This window comes from Apaloderma vittatum, unplaced genomic scaffold (genome assembly GCF_000703405.1).
Source record: "Apaloderma vittatum isolate BGI_N311 unplaced genomic scaffold, ASM70340v1 scaffold19597, whole genome shotgun sequence".
In the NCBI taxonomy this organism is placed as follows: Eukaryota; Metazoa; Chordata; class Aves; order Trogoniformes; family Trogonidae; genus Apaloderma; species Apaloderma vittatum.
Genome location: NW_009728066.1, coordinates 71962 through 89671, shown reverse-complemented (window position 1 = coordinate 89671; position 17710 = coordinate 71962). Strand labels below are relative to the sequence as shown.

The 17710-nt window shown below is 43.0% G+C and overlaps 1 protein-coding gene across 1 annotated transcript in view; it reads left to right on the top strand.

Moving 5' to 3' along the window:
• The window catches only part of GAD2 (glutamate decarboxylase 2 (pancreatic islets and brain, 65kDa)), a gene marked incomplete at its 5' end in the record, with an annotated part of 37082 nt that overhangs the window by 1020 nt on the left and 18352 nt on the right, over positions 1 to 17710 (top strand). Inside the window, 3 exons of the mRNA XM_009873956.1 lie at positions 4126 to 4216; positions 5036 to 5148; positions 8338 to 8453. Coding sequence (XP_009872258.1) covers positions 4126 to 4216; positions 5036 to 5148; positions 8338 to 8453 — 320 coding nt within the window. The remainder of the gene's footprint in view (positions 1 to 4125; positions 4217 to 5035; positions 5149 to 8337; positions 8454 to 17710) is intronic.

Genomic DNA, 17710 nt, shown 5'->3' with positions numbered 1-17710 from the left:
CTTCCTCCCCAGCCAGCCAGTCGTGCCCCGAAATGAGTTTCGTGGCGGGGGGGCAGCGTGGGGCTCACTCCGGCGTGGGGAATCCCCCGGCTCCGCACCCGGGGCCACCTTAAATAAACCGCGGCGGAGCGGACAAAAATCGTAGCTACAATTAAGGCTGTGATTGTGAAATAGCGTGAAGTGCGGGGAGCTCTTGATGGGATTTTGAATTGCTGGGGAATTGCTTAAAAATAAATGTGTAGCAATTACTGAGGCAGACAAAGGACTGCTTTGTGGATAGAGGTTGAGGGGAAAACAAAAAACGGGGTTTGTCACCTTTTGGGAGCAGAGCAGACTGATATTGGGCATGTGTATAATCCTACTCGTTTAGAGGTGGAAACGTCCAGTTGAATGTTTTTGATGCATGTCGGGTGTTGTCAAAATGTCTGTAAAATATTGGAATAAATAGATAAATGATGTCCACAGGAACAAAGTCCATCAGTCCAGTGATCCGTGTGATGTGTCTGGGTAGCGTATAGAAAACATATTTTCACAGAATGTTGTGAAACACAGGATCTGTGAATCTGGGGAATCAAAGAATAGGATTTCTTAAGCTGTTTTTGTTAGTCTTTTTTTTGTTACAGCCTGTTTCACATAATGGACCTATTTAATTTTATGCATCCAAAAAGGACCCTTTATTAAAATCTTCTTATTTCTCTTTCACCTCTTAAATATGTGAGGCTTTCCCTTCTTGGCATTTTTAAAATTTAATGGAAACCATGTTTTCAATGTCCCAGGACCAGTGCAAGGAGGGCTGTGTGAGGTGCAGTGGCATGGTGGGGTTTGGCTGGGGAATGCGAAGCTGTCTCGCTTGGCTGCCACCACAGCCTGCGGGGGGGACACACTCACAAAACGTGCAGGATTTATACCCGGAGCCCCTTCGTTGTGTGCTTCAGAGTGTAACGTTTGAATTACTCTGAGAGGAAGGACAATGCGTTGAGATTTCTGCAGCTGGGGGCTTCTCGAGCCCTTTGGACACAGCCCCCACCCTGGGCTGGGGGAGGCTGGGCTGCATTTGGCCGCAGTGGCCCAGGAGGCTGATTGGAAAATAAATTGTGTTGCTTAGATTAGCCTCACAGCTGGATCCCTAAGTCCCAGCACTGATCCCCAGTGATTCAAGGAGCCAAAGGGCTGATGTTTTGGCTGGGTGTGGGATGCTCTCAGGTGTTGCCTGCGTGCTGTGGCTCACTGGGGTGCCTGGGGGAACCACACGTGGCTTTCTGCTCCTTTGCCAGCTACCAGCGTCCACCTCCAATGACAATTTCGTCTGAGAGAATGTAAAAGTCGTCAGTGTCTGCAAATGCATGGAGAGATGAGTGTGAAATTTGGTTCCTGTGCAATGCTCTCTGGCAGAGTTGAAATGGGAGCGTGTAAAAATGCTTGGAAGCCCCGGGAAGAGTGCAAGGAGCTGATGCTGCTCTGGCCTCGCTCCCTGCCAGGTGCTGATGCCAGCAGCAGGCCATGCGTGCGGTGGGGCTGCGAGCAAGGCCAAACCCAGTGCCGCCGGCCTTGCCTGTATCCGTGCTGCCGGTCTTCGCCCTTCCCTGTCAATGCTGCAGAGGCTGCACATTCGTTCCAGGGGATGTTCATGCCCAAAACCAAGTGCAGGCAGGAGCATGTTTGAGAGGAGGACGCGTGGGGCAAAGGCACATCCTCAACAGGGAGAGCCCAGCCCTGGCTGTCACAGTGCCTCAGCCCCAGGTCTTGTTCATTATCTCTCGATTTACTCTGCAATGTGTGTAAATATGTTGTGTATTGCTAAACCAACCAGTAAGCAGTAATCTGTTTTCATATCTCCCCCCCATCATCCCCGCACCCTGTCAGTCCCTTTTCCAGTCATCTCTTTGTTCGGTGACAACCACGACAAAAGATGTGCGTTTCAGGCAGATGGCACCCCGGTAGTGATTTTTAAGCCTCTCTTAGAAACTCTTCTTATTTGGCCAGTGAAGCTTGTGTTTTAAGCAAAGCCACAATTTTCTGTGGCCATCTATGCAAGGGAAGAGAGTTTGCTTGTGCATTAGGGTGTCGCGTGGGTGGACAAGTCCTTTGCATATGAGGCTGGGGTCAGATTGGGGCATTACGTTCTCTGTTGAAGCCATTCTGGAGAAGGGAAGGGCACCCATGCCAGCAGCAGCAGCTCCTGCTCTCCCTGTACCAACATCTCTGTGGGAGCACAGTGCTGCTCCCCCCACCTTGATCGCTTCAGGGCTCAGCTGTCTCGACCCCTGCAAGCATCCGACCCAGCCCTGCTCCTGCGGCGGTTCCCTGCGCAGGAGGTGTGCTCAGAGGTTTCTTTGAAGAAACAAGCAGTGACAACAGGGCTGTCGCCTGGGGCTGGGTATGGGGCTGGCAGAGAGCTGCCCAGACACTGCAGCTGCGAATATGGATTCTGCTATTCACCAGCATTTTGGTGTGGATTTATTTTCAAAGCAGGAGTTTTTCTCGCTTCTTTGAGCCTTCCTGTGGCCCAGATTCGCCAAAAGCTTTTAGCTCCTAATTTTTCTGTTGCTTTCCAGCAGAATTTGGGAACCCCAAAGTCTGACTGTGAGACTGAACCTGGGTTATAAATACCAAAGTCTCCATTAGGGAAGATGCAGACCTCTGCAGGCAGAGCACCTGGTGTGGGATCACTGTTGACTTTGACAGCAGCGCTGAGGTTCATGTCTGCCCCAGGCCCACTGACCATGCTTGAGAACGTGCAGGGCAGGGGCTGGATCCTGTTCATCCTGATGGATCTTGCAGCATCTCTTGGTGCCTGAGGGGCTTTTGCCTCCGGTCCTGGGCAGCAGGGACCAGGGAGAGGTGGCAGTTCCTATCTCCTGTGGGGAAAACTCAGTGCAAACCACATTCAAGGTGGATGGCGGCACTTGGGGCTCATCCCAGGTTAAGAGCACTGGGAGCCAGAATGTGCGTGTGTGCCCCCACCCCACCCCCGGCCCTTATCCCCTGCTCTGTTCTGCTTGCGCAGCCTGATTGCTCTTTTTGTTTGCTGCAAGGTGGGAGCTGGGGAGCAATTCCCCATGCTGTTCTGCCAGCCATGTGTCCGTGCCTGATAAGGGGCCACAGGGGACCAAAGATAAGTTTTCTCTTGGTGCTGGGTCTGCATTTCCTCAATCATCTTGCTTTATCTTTTGTTTTCTGTGATGGCAATAACAGTGTGTTGTCTGTACATTAGGACAGTTGTTTTCCAAGCAGAGGCTGCCTTGCTTTCGGTCAGATGACGTTTAGGTAATCATGAGGCATCCATAATTTGTACCAGTAATTACACCACTTAACAGGGTCTTGTGGGGAGCAGCTAGTAAAAACAGAGTTTTAACGGTTCCCGCGTTTAATGGCTTTAGGCATGTTTTATAAGAAAAATCTTGAGCAGGATTTTAGAAAAAAATCAGGAACCAATTAGATTATCCAGGTGAAAATACTGTCAGCTCATTGAGTATATTCCTGTGCATCATTCTGCTGGGGCAGCGGTGCTGGTTTTTATAGGGTTTGTTCAAAATCACAATGGCGAGCAGTCGGGCTATTTGTAATTGCACTCTGACAGGGAAGAAACTACAAGGACCACCACCTTTCCTGCCATCTTTGCACAATCATCAGGCATTGAGTCGTGCAAAGCATTCACCAAATGTTCCATTTTCTCATTTCGCCCTGTCTATTATAATCATTAGCCATTCATCACTGATGTTATATGTACTGGCAAGCTCTTCAGATGGTGTCTTGTGTGTGCCTTTCAAACCTAGCCAGGCAAAACCACATCCAGTGACAACATGTGACACACTAACATGAGCAAACAGCTATTTTTGTGAGGCAGTGATGTGCTAATTTTCAAGGCATATTGAGAACATAATAGGGAATGTACGAATTCATTATTCTATGTTCAGTGTAATTACTCTGATTTTACTGAGTTTGGAATGACAAAGAAAAGAAATCCTGCCTTTTCCAAGAAATGTATTTATTGCTGTTTGCTTTGTTTTGTACCTTGAAAGCACTTCCTTCTCTATAGAAATTCGGAGGTAAATATTCCATTCAGCACTGAATAGTTTCATTCGGAATCATCAGTCTTTTGATGACATTTTCTATCTTATGTAGGGCACCCTAGATATTTTAATCAACTTTCAACTGGATTGGACATGGTTGGATTGGCAGCAGACTGGCTGACATCAGCAGCAAATACTAATATGTAAGTAGCAGATTTTTTTCAAAATAATATTTAATGTAGTTTCGTAGTTACACTCTATAATACTAGCTGCTGTAGGTGAATGAAAGAAAGAATACTTGTATGTTAAAGTTGCTGGAAGAACAATTTTCTGCTTTTTAAATGGTTATTACAGTTAGTCACATGAAGACTTTCAACATTGTCCTGTAGAGTGTCTTCTATAAAAATTTGTCGTACTAATATGATGTCTGTTTTGCTACTCACCCAAAAATATACAGAAAAAAATATTTTAGCATTTTGCATGCATAAGTACATAAAATGAAGGGTGTGCTAAGTGAACAGTTGCATTCATGTAGAGGGGTTACTACCATCCATTCACAGAGCAGTTAGAGCTATTGCTTTCTGTAAGAAAGAAGTGCAGAATTTGAAGTGTGGAATTTTTTCACTTTGGAACCAGAAAGCATTTTTGTGCAGTCACTTGGCTTCCTGAACTGTCTTGTCGTCACGAATAGGATTGCTGACATGTATGCTTCTGGATGTGAGCACAGGTTTTTGCAAGGTCTGGCTCTGCCCAGCAGCTGTTGAATATAGGGCAAAGCCTTGAGCCTGGAAGAGGTGGACAGAATTGGTTTCAGTAAAACAAGTGGCAGTGGAATCTCCAGCACTGAGCATTTCTCCTAGATATTTGAAGTCAAATAAGAAGATAATTGAAAGTATTGTAAAGCAGAACTTTACCTGATGCAAGATAAGAGTATATTGTGGCTATAATGTAATGTAGTATTGGAAAAAGATGTGTTAGTGTTGTAGATGAAAGCGTTAAATATGGACATTACTACATTTCAGGTTCACCTATGAAATTGCTCCAGTGTTTGTACTTTTGGAATATGTCACACTAAGGAAAATGAGAGAGATGGTTGGCTGGCCAGGGGGCTGTGGCGATGGGATATTTTCACCTGGTACATGACATTTCAAACTTTCTCTTTTTTTCAGACTATGCTATATGACATCCCCTGTAGTTAAAAAGTAAACACAATTAAATATGCATGTTCGAGAGGACAATTGCTAATAACCACCAGTGGCCTGTTTGAAATAAAAAAGTATTGCATGTTTATGAATTTCAGGGATGTGATTATGAGGGTCTGTTTGAGCAAATTGCACTGCATTATGAGCAGCTGTAATGGCACATGGGAAACATAATCAGAAGAGACATTTGCTTCACAGTTTTGCTTTGCCCCCACTTTTTATGGATTACATGAAACAGGAAGACTTTTTTATTAACAGTGGAGGGAAGAAACACAGCAGTGCTCTCCATCACCACAGGGGAAATTGGAGCAAAGAGGGAAAGATGTAGCATACCTTTAAGTAATTTTAATGGAGTTGGTAAGATCCTGACAACGTTACAGTATATGTTTTGCTTTCCATTTGTGAGCTGACCTCTTGAGCTCAAGTGGAGACATTTGGCTGGCTAGTTAATCTGAGTGCTTAATAGCTCAGCAACCTGGCTCCTTTAGGGCAAGTCAGCAAGGCAAAATATGAGTGTGATTAAGTGCAGAGAAACCATTGACAAACACTACATTGTTAACACCTTTTTTTTTTAACATTCCACTTAGTCTTTTGATTTATACACTTTGTCATCTCCTATCTTACTCTGGAATTTCATTGCTAACATTTTGGCCTATCTTGGAAAAAGTTGGAAGAATTTACCTTGGGCATAGCATCTTGGCTTGTCAAAAGAGAACAGACTGATAATATGGTGTGAAAAGAGCCCTTTTGGAAAGAAAGTTCATTGACCTAATCAAGAGAGACAGAGTGTTTGGACTTCTGAAAAAATGAAAGGCCTCACTGATGACAGCCTAGGATGTTCAGCTCTCTGAGGGCATGAAGGGTAAATTCCATGCTGTGCAGAAGATCAGGCAAGGCTCTTCTTCAGCTTCTCACATCTGAGCCCCTGCTCATCCCACCCCTTTCTCTGCAATTTCTGGTTTGTGCAAAGTGCATCTTTCTAATTCAGTCTCTTAAGGCAGCAATATCTGGTGTGCAGGTTCTGGTTTTTTTAGGCAATAATCAAAATCATCTCTCTGCTGTCTTCTCATTTCAAACTTCACAGCTTCATCTGGAGACCTTATTGGTACGAAGAAAAGGTTCTCGCTCTCTGCATTCTGTGAAATGAAATACACAGTATCGATACATGCAAAGCATGAAGGCCTGATTAGGTTCTCCAAATTCTGTAGGTGTGTTTTGCTGCCTGTAATTAACTTTAGGTGTAAACACAGCTGCAGAATTAAAAGCAGAATGCGAGTTATTAATAAGCTTAAGGTTAAATGACTAGATGATAAATACTAATAGGAAAACCTTTCAGTCTTGATTCTTTTGACACTTGACCCAATGACTTTGCACAAGATGGGCCAAATTTTCGACTTGACACCTTAGTTCAGTCCTCTAAATCATCTACAGCGGCTGTTACATGATGTGCGTTTTTTAGGGACAGATACCCAAGCATTTCCTCTTAATCACTCTGTTTATTGTTTTGTCATTTGTGAAAAGATGTGTAGAAATACATTCGTACCTCTCAAGATAGTGGAAGGGGAAGGAAAAACCCAGTCTGTACTGACCCCCATGCCAGTGATGCCATCTCTTTGTGGCATTTTCCCTTGGATTCAGAGGAGGGCCAGTGAGGTTAGGAAAAGCCCAGAGCAGGGGCAGCCTCACTGCAAGAGCAGAGCCAGGACACTGATTAGAAATGAAGGGCACAGTTCCTGTGGGCTGTGGAACAGTTTGTATATCTCCAGTGGGATAAATACAAATCTTACGGAAGTCAAAATGATGTTAAATTTGCCAGCACTTATACCCTGTTGGTGTAACGTGCTGTAAAGTCACTGCTTTTAGCAGAGCTAAAAAGCCATCCAGGTGCTGGGTGCGTGCCCTGGACTGGTTACAGGAGCTCCCGTATATTCAAGGGAGAGAGGTGGACATGTCTGCAGGGCAAATCACCCCACTCACTGCAAACAGCTGCCTAAGGATCAGCCGAACCATCTTCTAGAATTGTGCTCTTCACTCCATTTTTAGATGGATGAAAGTTGGCTTAGGTGAACTCTATCTCAGCTGCACTCTGACCTGTTCATTTGAAAACCCGAAACCATAATCAGTATACACTTCTGCTTTATATAAGTATATATGCATAAACATCAATATATAATCAGTCTGTATATATATAGAGAGAGAAATAGAGTATATATACAGGATAAAACTGTTGAATTTTATGTATACGTATCTGTGTGTGTGTTTATGTGCTCACACATGTCAAAGTATTCAGACTCTGCCTCAGGTTCTGCATTATATTCCCATAGTGCTCATGCAGCATTAATGTGTAACTAAACATTGTTCTACTGTAGACACAGAGGCTTGATCTGTAAAAAATTCAAAAAGGAAGTACTCATTTTTAATTTATGCATTGACAATTGAAATATGGAAACAGAATACTGCAGTGCTGTCACTGATACCCATCTTGAAGTGGGTAAAATATCCATCTTGAAATAGGCATTTTAAGTCAATGTTTGCCAGCAATCTTAAGGTTAGTGTTAGGGACATGTAGCCTTTTCCTCTCACTCCCATCGGAGGACAAATAAAGAGAAAAATACTTGTTAGAATAACCCTTTTTCCTTTACCTTCCCTTCCCCAACTCCAGTTTTCTAGAAGATAAGAGTCTGTTGGGTTTCCTCAGAGCTGGGTCATGAAATGCCACCCTGATTTGGGAGAGGAGAGCACAGATTAGGTTGCACTTGGAAGCACCTTAGGATGTTGCCTTGTTGTGACATCTGCTTGGGAGGTGGAACAGAGTGGAGATTATGTGTTAATGGCATAGCGAAAGATAAGATTGGAGACTAAAGTAGAAATGGAAGCAAAAATGAGGATGGCAGGAAGCCTCAATCGTTTTTTTGCAGTAGTACTTTTTTGCATAAATTTATTGTTGGGGTGTAGTAGATGTTATTACACAGCCCAGCTGTGAGGAGCATCAGGAAGAGGAATCCATGTTTCTGTCATGCAGCAGAAACAATAACATTAGAGATTGTAGCGAGATTGTCATTTGTTCTGCAATGATATTACAATGCATAGTAAAAGTAACAGTATATTACTGTGGACTCCAGGTGGTGCCATATCTAACATGTATGCTATGTTGATTGCACGTTTCAAGATGTTCCCAGAAGTTAAAGAAAAAGGAATGGCAGCTATTCCAAGACTGGTTGCCTTCACATCAGAACATGTATGTGTTTCTGTTTTTTCCCTATCTATTGCATCTGGTTGTATGAATTTATGATTAAGAAAAAAGCTGAATGGGAATTTGTAAACAACTCTTCATTTCTGTTATTCCTTCACTGGGAATAAAAAACAATGGGAAGGGGCTGGCTTTTTGGTATATTTAGGGATAAGTTGTGCAGTTATCTGTGGCTGAAACTCAGGGTGAGCAGGCTCTGCAAACCACTGCCATTTTTTTGCTCTCACTTGTGTCTGTATAAATGTCAATGTGAATGGTAAGGACCACATCAAACGATGAGATCTCATCATCGGGCTTCTACACTTTCTACCAGGAGTGTGTTTTGTTCGGATCACTCTGGGGGAGCAGAAAATCACTTTGAGTCAAAATGTTTCTAGCTGAAACCACTCCTGCTGTTGTTTAATGAGAGGGTGGTAACACACATGAAGAGAGTAGTATAGAAATGCCGTGTGTGTGTGCAGCAGCACAGCAGTGGCATACAGTGGGAAGCTAGGCTTTGCTGTGGGTTTCTGCCTGTCAGGAAAAGCTTCAGCAGACACGGTTTCATCACTGGCATCTAGAGGATCTGTCAGAGCAAGAGATGAGGGCAGGTGGGCTGAGAAGGAATCAGTGGTCCTCATGGGAGAAACGAGGTTTTTTACTCTTTGAACAACCATACAGAAGTCATATTTCTGTCTGCACTGCAAAGGGGAGGGTTATTTCAGCTTTATGGCCATTTAAAACTCCTTGCAGCTTATAGTGGAGAATGCATGTGCAGGAGGAAGGGGAAGAGGAAGGGTTATGCACAGGAGGAGCTGTGAGCTCTCTTTGGACTTCATGGTCCCCAACTAAATTTCTCTCCAGCTGTGTGCGCTCAGCCGGAAAGGACTCTTTCTTGTCTGAGGGAGGATGCTGTCTGTGTGAGGTAACAACATCCTTCTGGCCGCCTTTTTCAAATAATCAAAGAATGCATTTCCGTTCTATGCAAGACTGAAGAGAAAGCGTCCTAAAAACCAATCAGGAATGTCTAGGAGTAAATCCCTCGGAGGATGCTTTTCATGGCAATAGGATGAGATGCGATACACAACTGTGGACTGTGCATTGCAGAATAATTGTCCCCAAAGCAGTCAAAGAGAAGGATATTCTACAAATGACTGGCCACTCTCCAAAGTTGGCTGTGTGGCTAGAGTTGCATTATTCATGTAAAAGTTACAGATCGGATAAGTCTTGCAAATAAGGTTCAGCATGCTTATTTAAAATAACTAATCCTATTAATCATTAGAGAATTTTGTTGTATTCATAGAGGTGGAATGTTAAACAATGAACCAAATTGTGCTATCAGTCTCAAAATAATGAACTAAGCTTTAATAATTGTGTTTTCATGCCAGGGAAGAAGAAGTAGCTCCCTTAGCAAATTAAACATTCCAAAATCAAATATACTTGAGAATCCATAGAACAGCATCTGAAATCCGTTACATTTGAAAAGTATGTTGAAATTGTAGTTTTGTCTCTTCCTTAAGCAAGTTCTTTATAAAGTGTATAATGGCACATCTTCTAGGGAAGTTAAGTAGCCATGCTACATGAAAACAGGACCCTTTAACCCTTAATTACCCAAAGAATATGGGATCAGGGTTTTACCCTCAAAATAGCATTGCAGAGCCTTGCAAGTACAATCCCTTTTAGCTAGGAACTGTCATGCAGAACCTGAATAGATGTTAAGAATAAGAACATTGTTTGTCTCATCACATCATGCTGATCTTCCTACTGTTAGACTCCCCAGCCTGATTTTGATTTCTCTCTGTCACAGTTGGATGCTTTGCAAGAGGATGGTCATGGAACAAGGAGACTATAAGCAGGATACTATAATTTCCCCATGCTCTGCACATGTGGCATGATAGTAAACAAAGCTTAAAGTTATTGTGTATGTTTAGAAACTTGGAGATTTTTGTCTCAAGATTTTCGGTCATAAGCAAAGATTCCCGTATCAGCAATTCTGAGACAATTTCAGCATCACAGACCAGACTGTGTTTTCATTTCTGCCAGTCTAGAGCTTCCATTACTATAAATGCATGAAGTTACTCCATGATTGCCGCCAGTACTGCTGTCAGGAGAATCTGGCCTCAGTCTGATGCCATGATAGATTCAGCTGCCAGCGGGGAAAAAGGAAGGGAGGAGTAGTTCACAGCTCCCAAGTAATTCCCTTTGTAATTTAGGAGTGCATCATGTTCCTAAACTAGGAGCCTCACTCTCTGTGCAACCGGTGGAGAGAGGCGGCTCAGGAGAGAAACTCAGTGTATCTAAATTAAGATTCTAAATAATCCTAATTTAGATCTTTTAGATCACCTCTGGGAGGTGTTCACCTACTTATGTGCATTGACTATACAGAGATATCAGCCTCCTGACATACGCAGCCTACATTAGGTGCCTAAAATGTTATATAACTATTCCAGTGGTGCATATTCCCAGTAAACAGATCTCCACTGAGCTGTTCGGTAGGACCATGACTTACCTCTCACTCTGCTTGTGTTTGTTTCTGTTGCACTAATGACAGTGAAGTACACTATAACTGCTTGGGTTTTGGCCTGGGTATAATTTCACTGAGATGCACTTCCACTCAGGACTTAAATCAATCCTCTCTGTTCACCAGTGCATCATCTGTGGTTCTTTAATCTGTACTGGTGCAGGAGCAGAGTGATGTCCTTCAGGGCAGCTGTTCTGGGCGGCACATGATGCAAGAGACCTTGACTCAGAGGGGTAAAAGTGATGGATGCCAGTTGTAAAAAACTATTTTAATCTATCATTTCAAACACAATGAAAAATCTAAGATGAAGGCTTCCTCCTGTGCCCCAGTGCATCAGCTTTAGGCTACTGTGAGTGTTCAGCTGAGCACATCCTTTTTTTAGTATGGATAGAACAGCTGAAAGGGAGAGCTGCCTTCTCAGAATATTTTAGTTGATCCGTAAGGCAAGTCTCGTTGAATTTTAACTGATTCTCTGTTGTGATTTAGACCTGGACAACTAGCGCTCTCTTAAACAGCATCCCATAGTAGCTGAGAATAGTATGGAGCAGGGATCACCCCTAGCAGACCAAAAGGACCAAGTCATTTTACCCTGAGAAGGGGTGCAGAGTTTATCTGTAGAGAACCAGCTGGGTTCAGGTTACAAAACGGCCTTTAGTCTTTTTATTGGTAGTGTAAAAATGGTTTAAGACACTTGCAGCTTTTCCATAGGCTTCATGTTTAATTAGGGGCTGTATGTATTCAGTCCACAGTTCAGAGAATAGAGAAAAAACCCCACAAAAACTAGGCATAATTCGAAAGACGTAGAGATTTCTTCATCTCTTTTGTTCTCCATCCCAGCAAGACTATGCTCATGTAGTTCACGTCAGCTTTCCTTGTTACCCACCCCTCTAGCAGCCCCCTGAGGAGGAATGCCTTGTCTGGTGCTCACCAAGGAAATAGAATAGTAGAAAATGCAGAGTAAGAACTGACACGTGATTGAGTCTGATTCGACAACAAGGGACCTCTTCACCCATTAGAGACCCAAGGAGACACAGAGAATTTCTCTGCCTCTAGAATTCCCCCACCCACACTGCTCTTGGGTGAGCTGGCTCCTGCCCGAGGCATTGCGGGGAGTGCAGCTCCAACATCCACTGCCTGTGAAGGGACGGTCTCTCGGCTGCTCAGGCGTCAGGTGTCAGCACTGTAGACAGCAGACACATTCACCCACTGGGAGAGCACTGGGAGCCCCTGTGGGAGGTGGTTTGTCTGTGGTGGTAGGGCAGTACCCTCGCAGCAATACCTCACACAGCATCCACACAGAAAGTAGATTGGAGGAGGCAGTTAGCAATAAATCAGTGCTTCAGCTTCTTGCATGCTGATTTCCCCCTGTGGGCAAGCCTCACTGCTTGCAGGGACTATGGCGAAGTATGCCAATAGCTGTGGGAGAAGAGTGGCTTGGGCAGAGTTTTTGTCTGAACAGTTTCTGAAACTTAATATGGAGGTTCTTGGTGCTGAGACAGAAGGAAATTAAAATGTGACTTCTGCCTCACAGCAGATGGCTCAGTAGGCCTCCATTTCACGCAATTTATTGAAGTTTTTGGGTTGGTTTCTGTGTAAAATGAAATTCCCACCACTTCCATGGCATATAGTGTTGCCCTCTGGCCAGGCAACTTAGACAGTTTCCAGTACTGCCACTTCCAAAAAGCAGTCCAAAGGGTGACCTATATGGTGGAGCTTTCAGGAAAAGATTTGAGGAGCCTGGAAATCATGTTTTCCATCTGGTAGCATAAATTATGAAGCCGTAAGTTATACTTCTGAGCATACAGGGTAAATAGGGAGTAGTTTTTTTCCACCTAAGGAAACCAAAAATCAAATTAACAGATTCACCCATTCTTTCTTTGCATGCCCTAATGCGTAATAACTAGAAAAGTACTTTTGGTGGCATTTGAAGCTGTGGGCAACAGTGAAAATTTGGTCTTACTTGAGGAGTAGCCTAATTCAAGTAACACCATTCAAATCAAAGTAGAAACATTTTCCAGAAAAGTAGTGCTCTAGGGTAGCCTACCCTAAAGGAAACATTTGTCATTTGGTTCTAATCCTTCATCTGGTTGGTATCTTAATGCCACAGCAGTCTCCTGAACTCAGTGCAACATTTCTTATCCGCAGATAGTGCTGTAAAACTATCTGCATGGGAAAGAAAGAAGAGAGTGTTGCTGGATTAGAAAAGCAGTATGAAGTTACATATTTCAAAAATGCAAAAGGAATATTGATATGCAGAAACAGTCATATATTCATTTCTCTCCTGACATTTACAAATAACTTCTAAAAAACTGAATAGCAGTAGGTAAAGGGAACAATAGTAAACATATATGTTGTTACAGTGTATTTAAAAATGTGATGGGACACAGTATACTCTTTGTAGATCATTGAAGGAAAAGTTGTAGCTTACAATTAGACCTTAAAGATAGAATTCATGTCACTTAACTTTAATCACCTAAAGTGTAAACATTTAATCTGAGTTAGTCTATACACTTTTATAGCCCATAAAATGAGAGCAAGATCTGCCAAAGACAACTCCTGGTCTAAATCCTAGTCTAAAATAAGTTCCAAAGCCTCAGAGGTAAGGTGCCTTCTGGAGGTACCTTTTCTTCTCCACTATTGAAAAAGTCCAAAGCAACAAGCCTAGACCAGCAACACATTTTTAGATGATTAAAAATAAGAGAGAAGTAGCCCAGCATAAACATCGAGGGATCTCACATGGTTCAAAGCCCGGGAGAGGTGGAGAGGAAAGCCTGTTCACCTCCTTTGCTGGTGTGTGGCTGATGGGGTAAGGCTGAGGTCCAGGTCAGCCAGGCACCAGGCTGACAGCAACCAAACCTGCAGACGTCAGAGGAGATTTGACTGCTGGATGGCTCAGCTTGCTCAGCGTTTGGGAACTCGTGCCTGATGAGCTTCCTCCACAAAGCTTGTGTCACTCTGGATTTATGTGAGCAGCGAGAAACTGCAATCTGAAAAACCAGCCGTGGCCTTTGGCGCTCGCAGCATTAGGATGGTTCTTCCTGACAGCTTCAACCATGCCAGATTATGAGCAAATAATTTAGCAAGCTATAAAAATGGAAGCATCTGTATATTGAAGCACTGTTCATTTCAGATAACAATGCCATACTTTTCAGCACCACAACATTTTTAATTATTTGAATTCTTCCTTTTTCCAAAAGGCCTATTCGTTACTGTGCCTGTAATTGATCTACACTCTTGCTTTTACTTTACAAGGCTAACTCTGAAAAAAAAAAGGTCTCTCAGGCAAACAGACCAATTCCTAAAAGCTTTTAGAATTTTAGAAAAAAGTGGAAATTTGCCTGGCTCAAAGTCATTAATTTATTTTCTGACCAGTAAAATGCTTTTTTCACTAATATTGGCCAGTACTCTATACCTTCTCTTTCAACACAGAGTTTTAACCACATTTCTTTTCCAAGAGAAAATGAGGTTCCATTCTGTTGGGAATGTATTCGTAGTCTTCCATGCACCCTGTTGCAGGGCATGGAGAGGGAGGAAGAAAGCCACAGAGAGAACTCCCACCTGCATATTCCCCTGTCCCTGGCAAACTCGGGACTGTGATGTAGCTCTGGGCCTGCCAGCTTCTCCGAGCCTGGTTCAGGACTGGCATCAGGCAGTCTGCCCCTGTCCTCACTTTTGGACCCTGGTTCTTCCATCATAAGACTTCGGATCCACCTAACTCGTGGCATGACTGTGTGGTGAAAGCTCACTTCTTTGCATGGCCAAACAGTCTGTATCACATGTATTCCCAAAGGGGTCACAATTAATGTCTTTATCCTCCGTTAGCTCAGCTGAATCCGTCAATAGTTCTGTCTAACCAGGCTTACTTCCGCAAACCTTTCCCCCTCTTTGACCTTTATATTTTTCTGTGTTTGCTCTTACATTACACAGGCAGCTGAATTTTTAGCACCATCCAAGGAATATTAAACCAAAGTTTAATATTCATCATCATGAGGAAGGTTTTCTTTGCTCTTTAAAATAATATTTTTCCATTTTCACTTCCATCGTGGCTCTTTTAGAGCCTCTCAGGCAGTTGGAGTAATTGCTCTGATGTTACCATGAGACACAAAAATGTAACAGCAGTCATATATCTGTGACTGTATACACAGACAGAATAATTTCATATTCAAAGTTTGTTTAGAAATTATAATTGCTTTCGCCCTTCTGTGCACAGACTTCTGTATTTCTATCCAATTTATCCCTAAACCTGTTTTGGTTCCTAACCGCTGAATTCCCTTCAGTCTGTAAAAAGCCTTCAGGCAACTGAGCTATCAGCACTACATTTATTTTTTTCCCCCAATGCTCTTTTAGCGGTGCCACAAGACTTCTCAATGAGACAGCTGAGCTTGGCCATATTCCAGTGGATGCCTCTGAGCACATGGGCTTAATTTTCTTCCTCATAGTAAACCAGACAAATCTGTATTTTCGTTTTTAAGGCACTTTAAATAGTTCTATTTTCTATTAGAAAAAGACAAACTGCAATAATAAATCTATTTTAACTAGTGTGGAATACGGAGCAAAATTAATCAATGTAATGTCATTGCCTCAAAACGCAGCGAAATAGATCTGTGATTCTTCACTCCTATGTCTCTACCTATATTTATATATTACACTACCCAGTGCATGTGCAGCAGTTTGTGTAATACATGAATAAAAGTTAATGCATATAAATTCAATTCTTGTTCACATAGCATACTGATGAACTGCCAGTATTCTAGCTCTGTTTCAGTTTTTGAAAATTCAAAGACACCTTTCTAAGCTTGGGAATTTTTTGTAAGCCTCCTCGTGCCAGGAGCCTCCTCATAGCCTCTCCTCCTCCCTCTCTCAGGCAGCTGCGGTGCTGCACCGTGGGGCTCACAGAGACCCCCATGACTGGGAATAGACTTTGTATCTTCCACGTATGCAGGTTTGCAGATTAGTCATAGTCCAAGCCTTGATCTGCAGTGCATTTGTACCTGGGAAAAGTCCACAGACTTAGTGAAGCTGATGAAGCTTGTGGAATTGTGTTTGTTCAAAAATTTGACTTCAGGAAATAAAGACCGTGACATGAAGAATACTGGTGTGATGGTAGCCCTTTGATGATCTCTGTACGAATACTAACACCTTGTGACTCCAGCTAGAAAAACAACAGGGCAAATTCTGTGTCTAATCCGAGCTTACCACTAACCTATGATTTTAATCACAGAATCACGGAATCGCAGAATGTTAGGGGTTGGAAGGGACCTCTGAAGATCATCTAGTCCAACCTTCATCCCAGCATACCTAACCACTACACCATAGCCTCAAGTGCTAGATCTACTTTTTTTTTAAACACCTCCAGGGTTGGTGACTCCACCACCTCCCTGGGCAGCCCGTTCCAGTGCCTCACCACTCGTTCAGTAAAGAACTTCCTCCGAATATCCAATAGGCTAGACAATAACAGTGTGTTAAACATCTACCAGTTTCCAGAGCACTGGTGCCTGCAGGTGCTGTACACTTCGCCGACTCTCACAGACGGCAGATAACACAGCGCTTGGTCCATAGGGAAGGAGTAGAAATCTCCTCACCTGATATCATTCGGCACCCACTCCAAACCAGCAACCCTCATGCGGGATGGATCCTTCCCTGAAAGTGCCTCTTTTCCCCAGAATGCAGAGGAAGCCTTCTCGGTGGCTTAAGCCTGGTAAAGCTACCTGCAGTGAACCCAGTGTAATTCAGCCAAACGCTTGAGCACAGGCACAAATCACTTGTTGCTCAATCTAAGTGCATGGGTACACGTTTCATTTGATATCAGCTTGGAAGTCAGTCCAAGGTGCATCTGTTTACATTTCAGAATGGGCTTAGTGCAGAGGCTAGGATGGTTTGCTCTACTGGGGCTTTGAAGCTGGTTTTAGATCTAGGCAGCATGGTCAGTGGCGGCTCAGTGCACATTGTTAGGATGCTGCAGCCATGCCCCATCGGGGAAAGCTATGCCAACACACTGCATTAAAAAAAAAAAAAGAGTACGAAAAGTATCATTTACCTGAAGAAATGTTCTCAAGTTGCCCATGAATTGTCAGTGAATCATGACTCAGGAGCAATCTGAACTTCTTCAGAATGTCCAAAGATTGATAAAATCTGTAGGCATCATGAAAACTTGAAGCATTTCAGCCAAAATGGTGACATATAGGAGTATGAAAAAAGCAGTTTGGAGTGGGAACTTTTATGTAAGCTTAAACATAATAGTCAGGACGCAGTGAAAACTGCTCCCTGGCAATTTTAAAAAAACAGAGGATTTTTACATGTTGAGTTGAACATACATGTTGTAGTTCTACTCTTTTTTCCTCTCATATAGTTTAGAATTGATTTTCATTTCTCAAAAGTGTTTGTTATGTACAGAGCCCTTTAGTATGCAGTGTGATCCCACTGACTTCATGTCCTTTAAGTGAAGTAGACGTGTGTAACCATCACATCCATCTCTTTCGCTACATCTCTCTACTACTTGAATTACCGTTGAAGCCAAATACTCCCTTGACAAAGCAATAGTGATTACTTCTCTGCTTTGTGGTCATCTGCAGGCTGTATGTCTTCCTTTCTTCTTTAATGTGGACACCTAAAAAGCCCTATTAGATTTTTATCTCTTTGATCTTTTTTATAGTGTTACATCCTAAGCTAATGGTTCTGTAGTTTACATAAAGAATTAGCATTTTTTAAAGTTTAATAACCTGTAGATAAAATTACTTTGGACAAT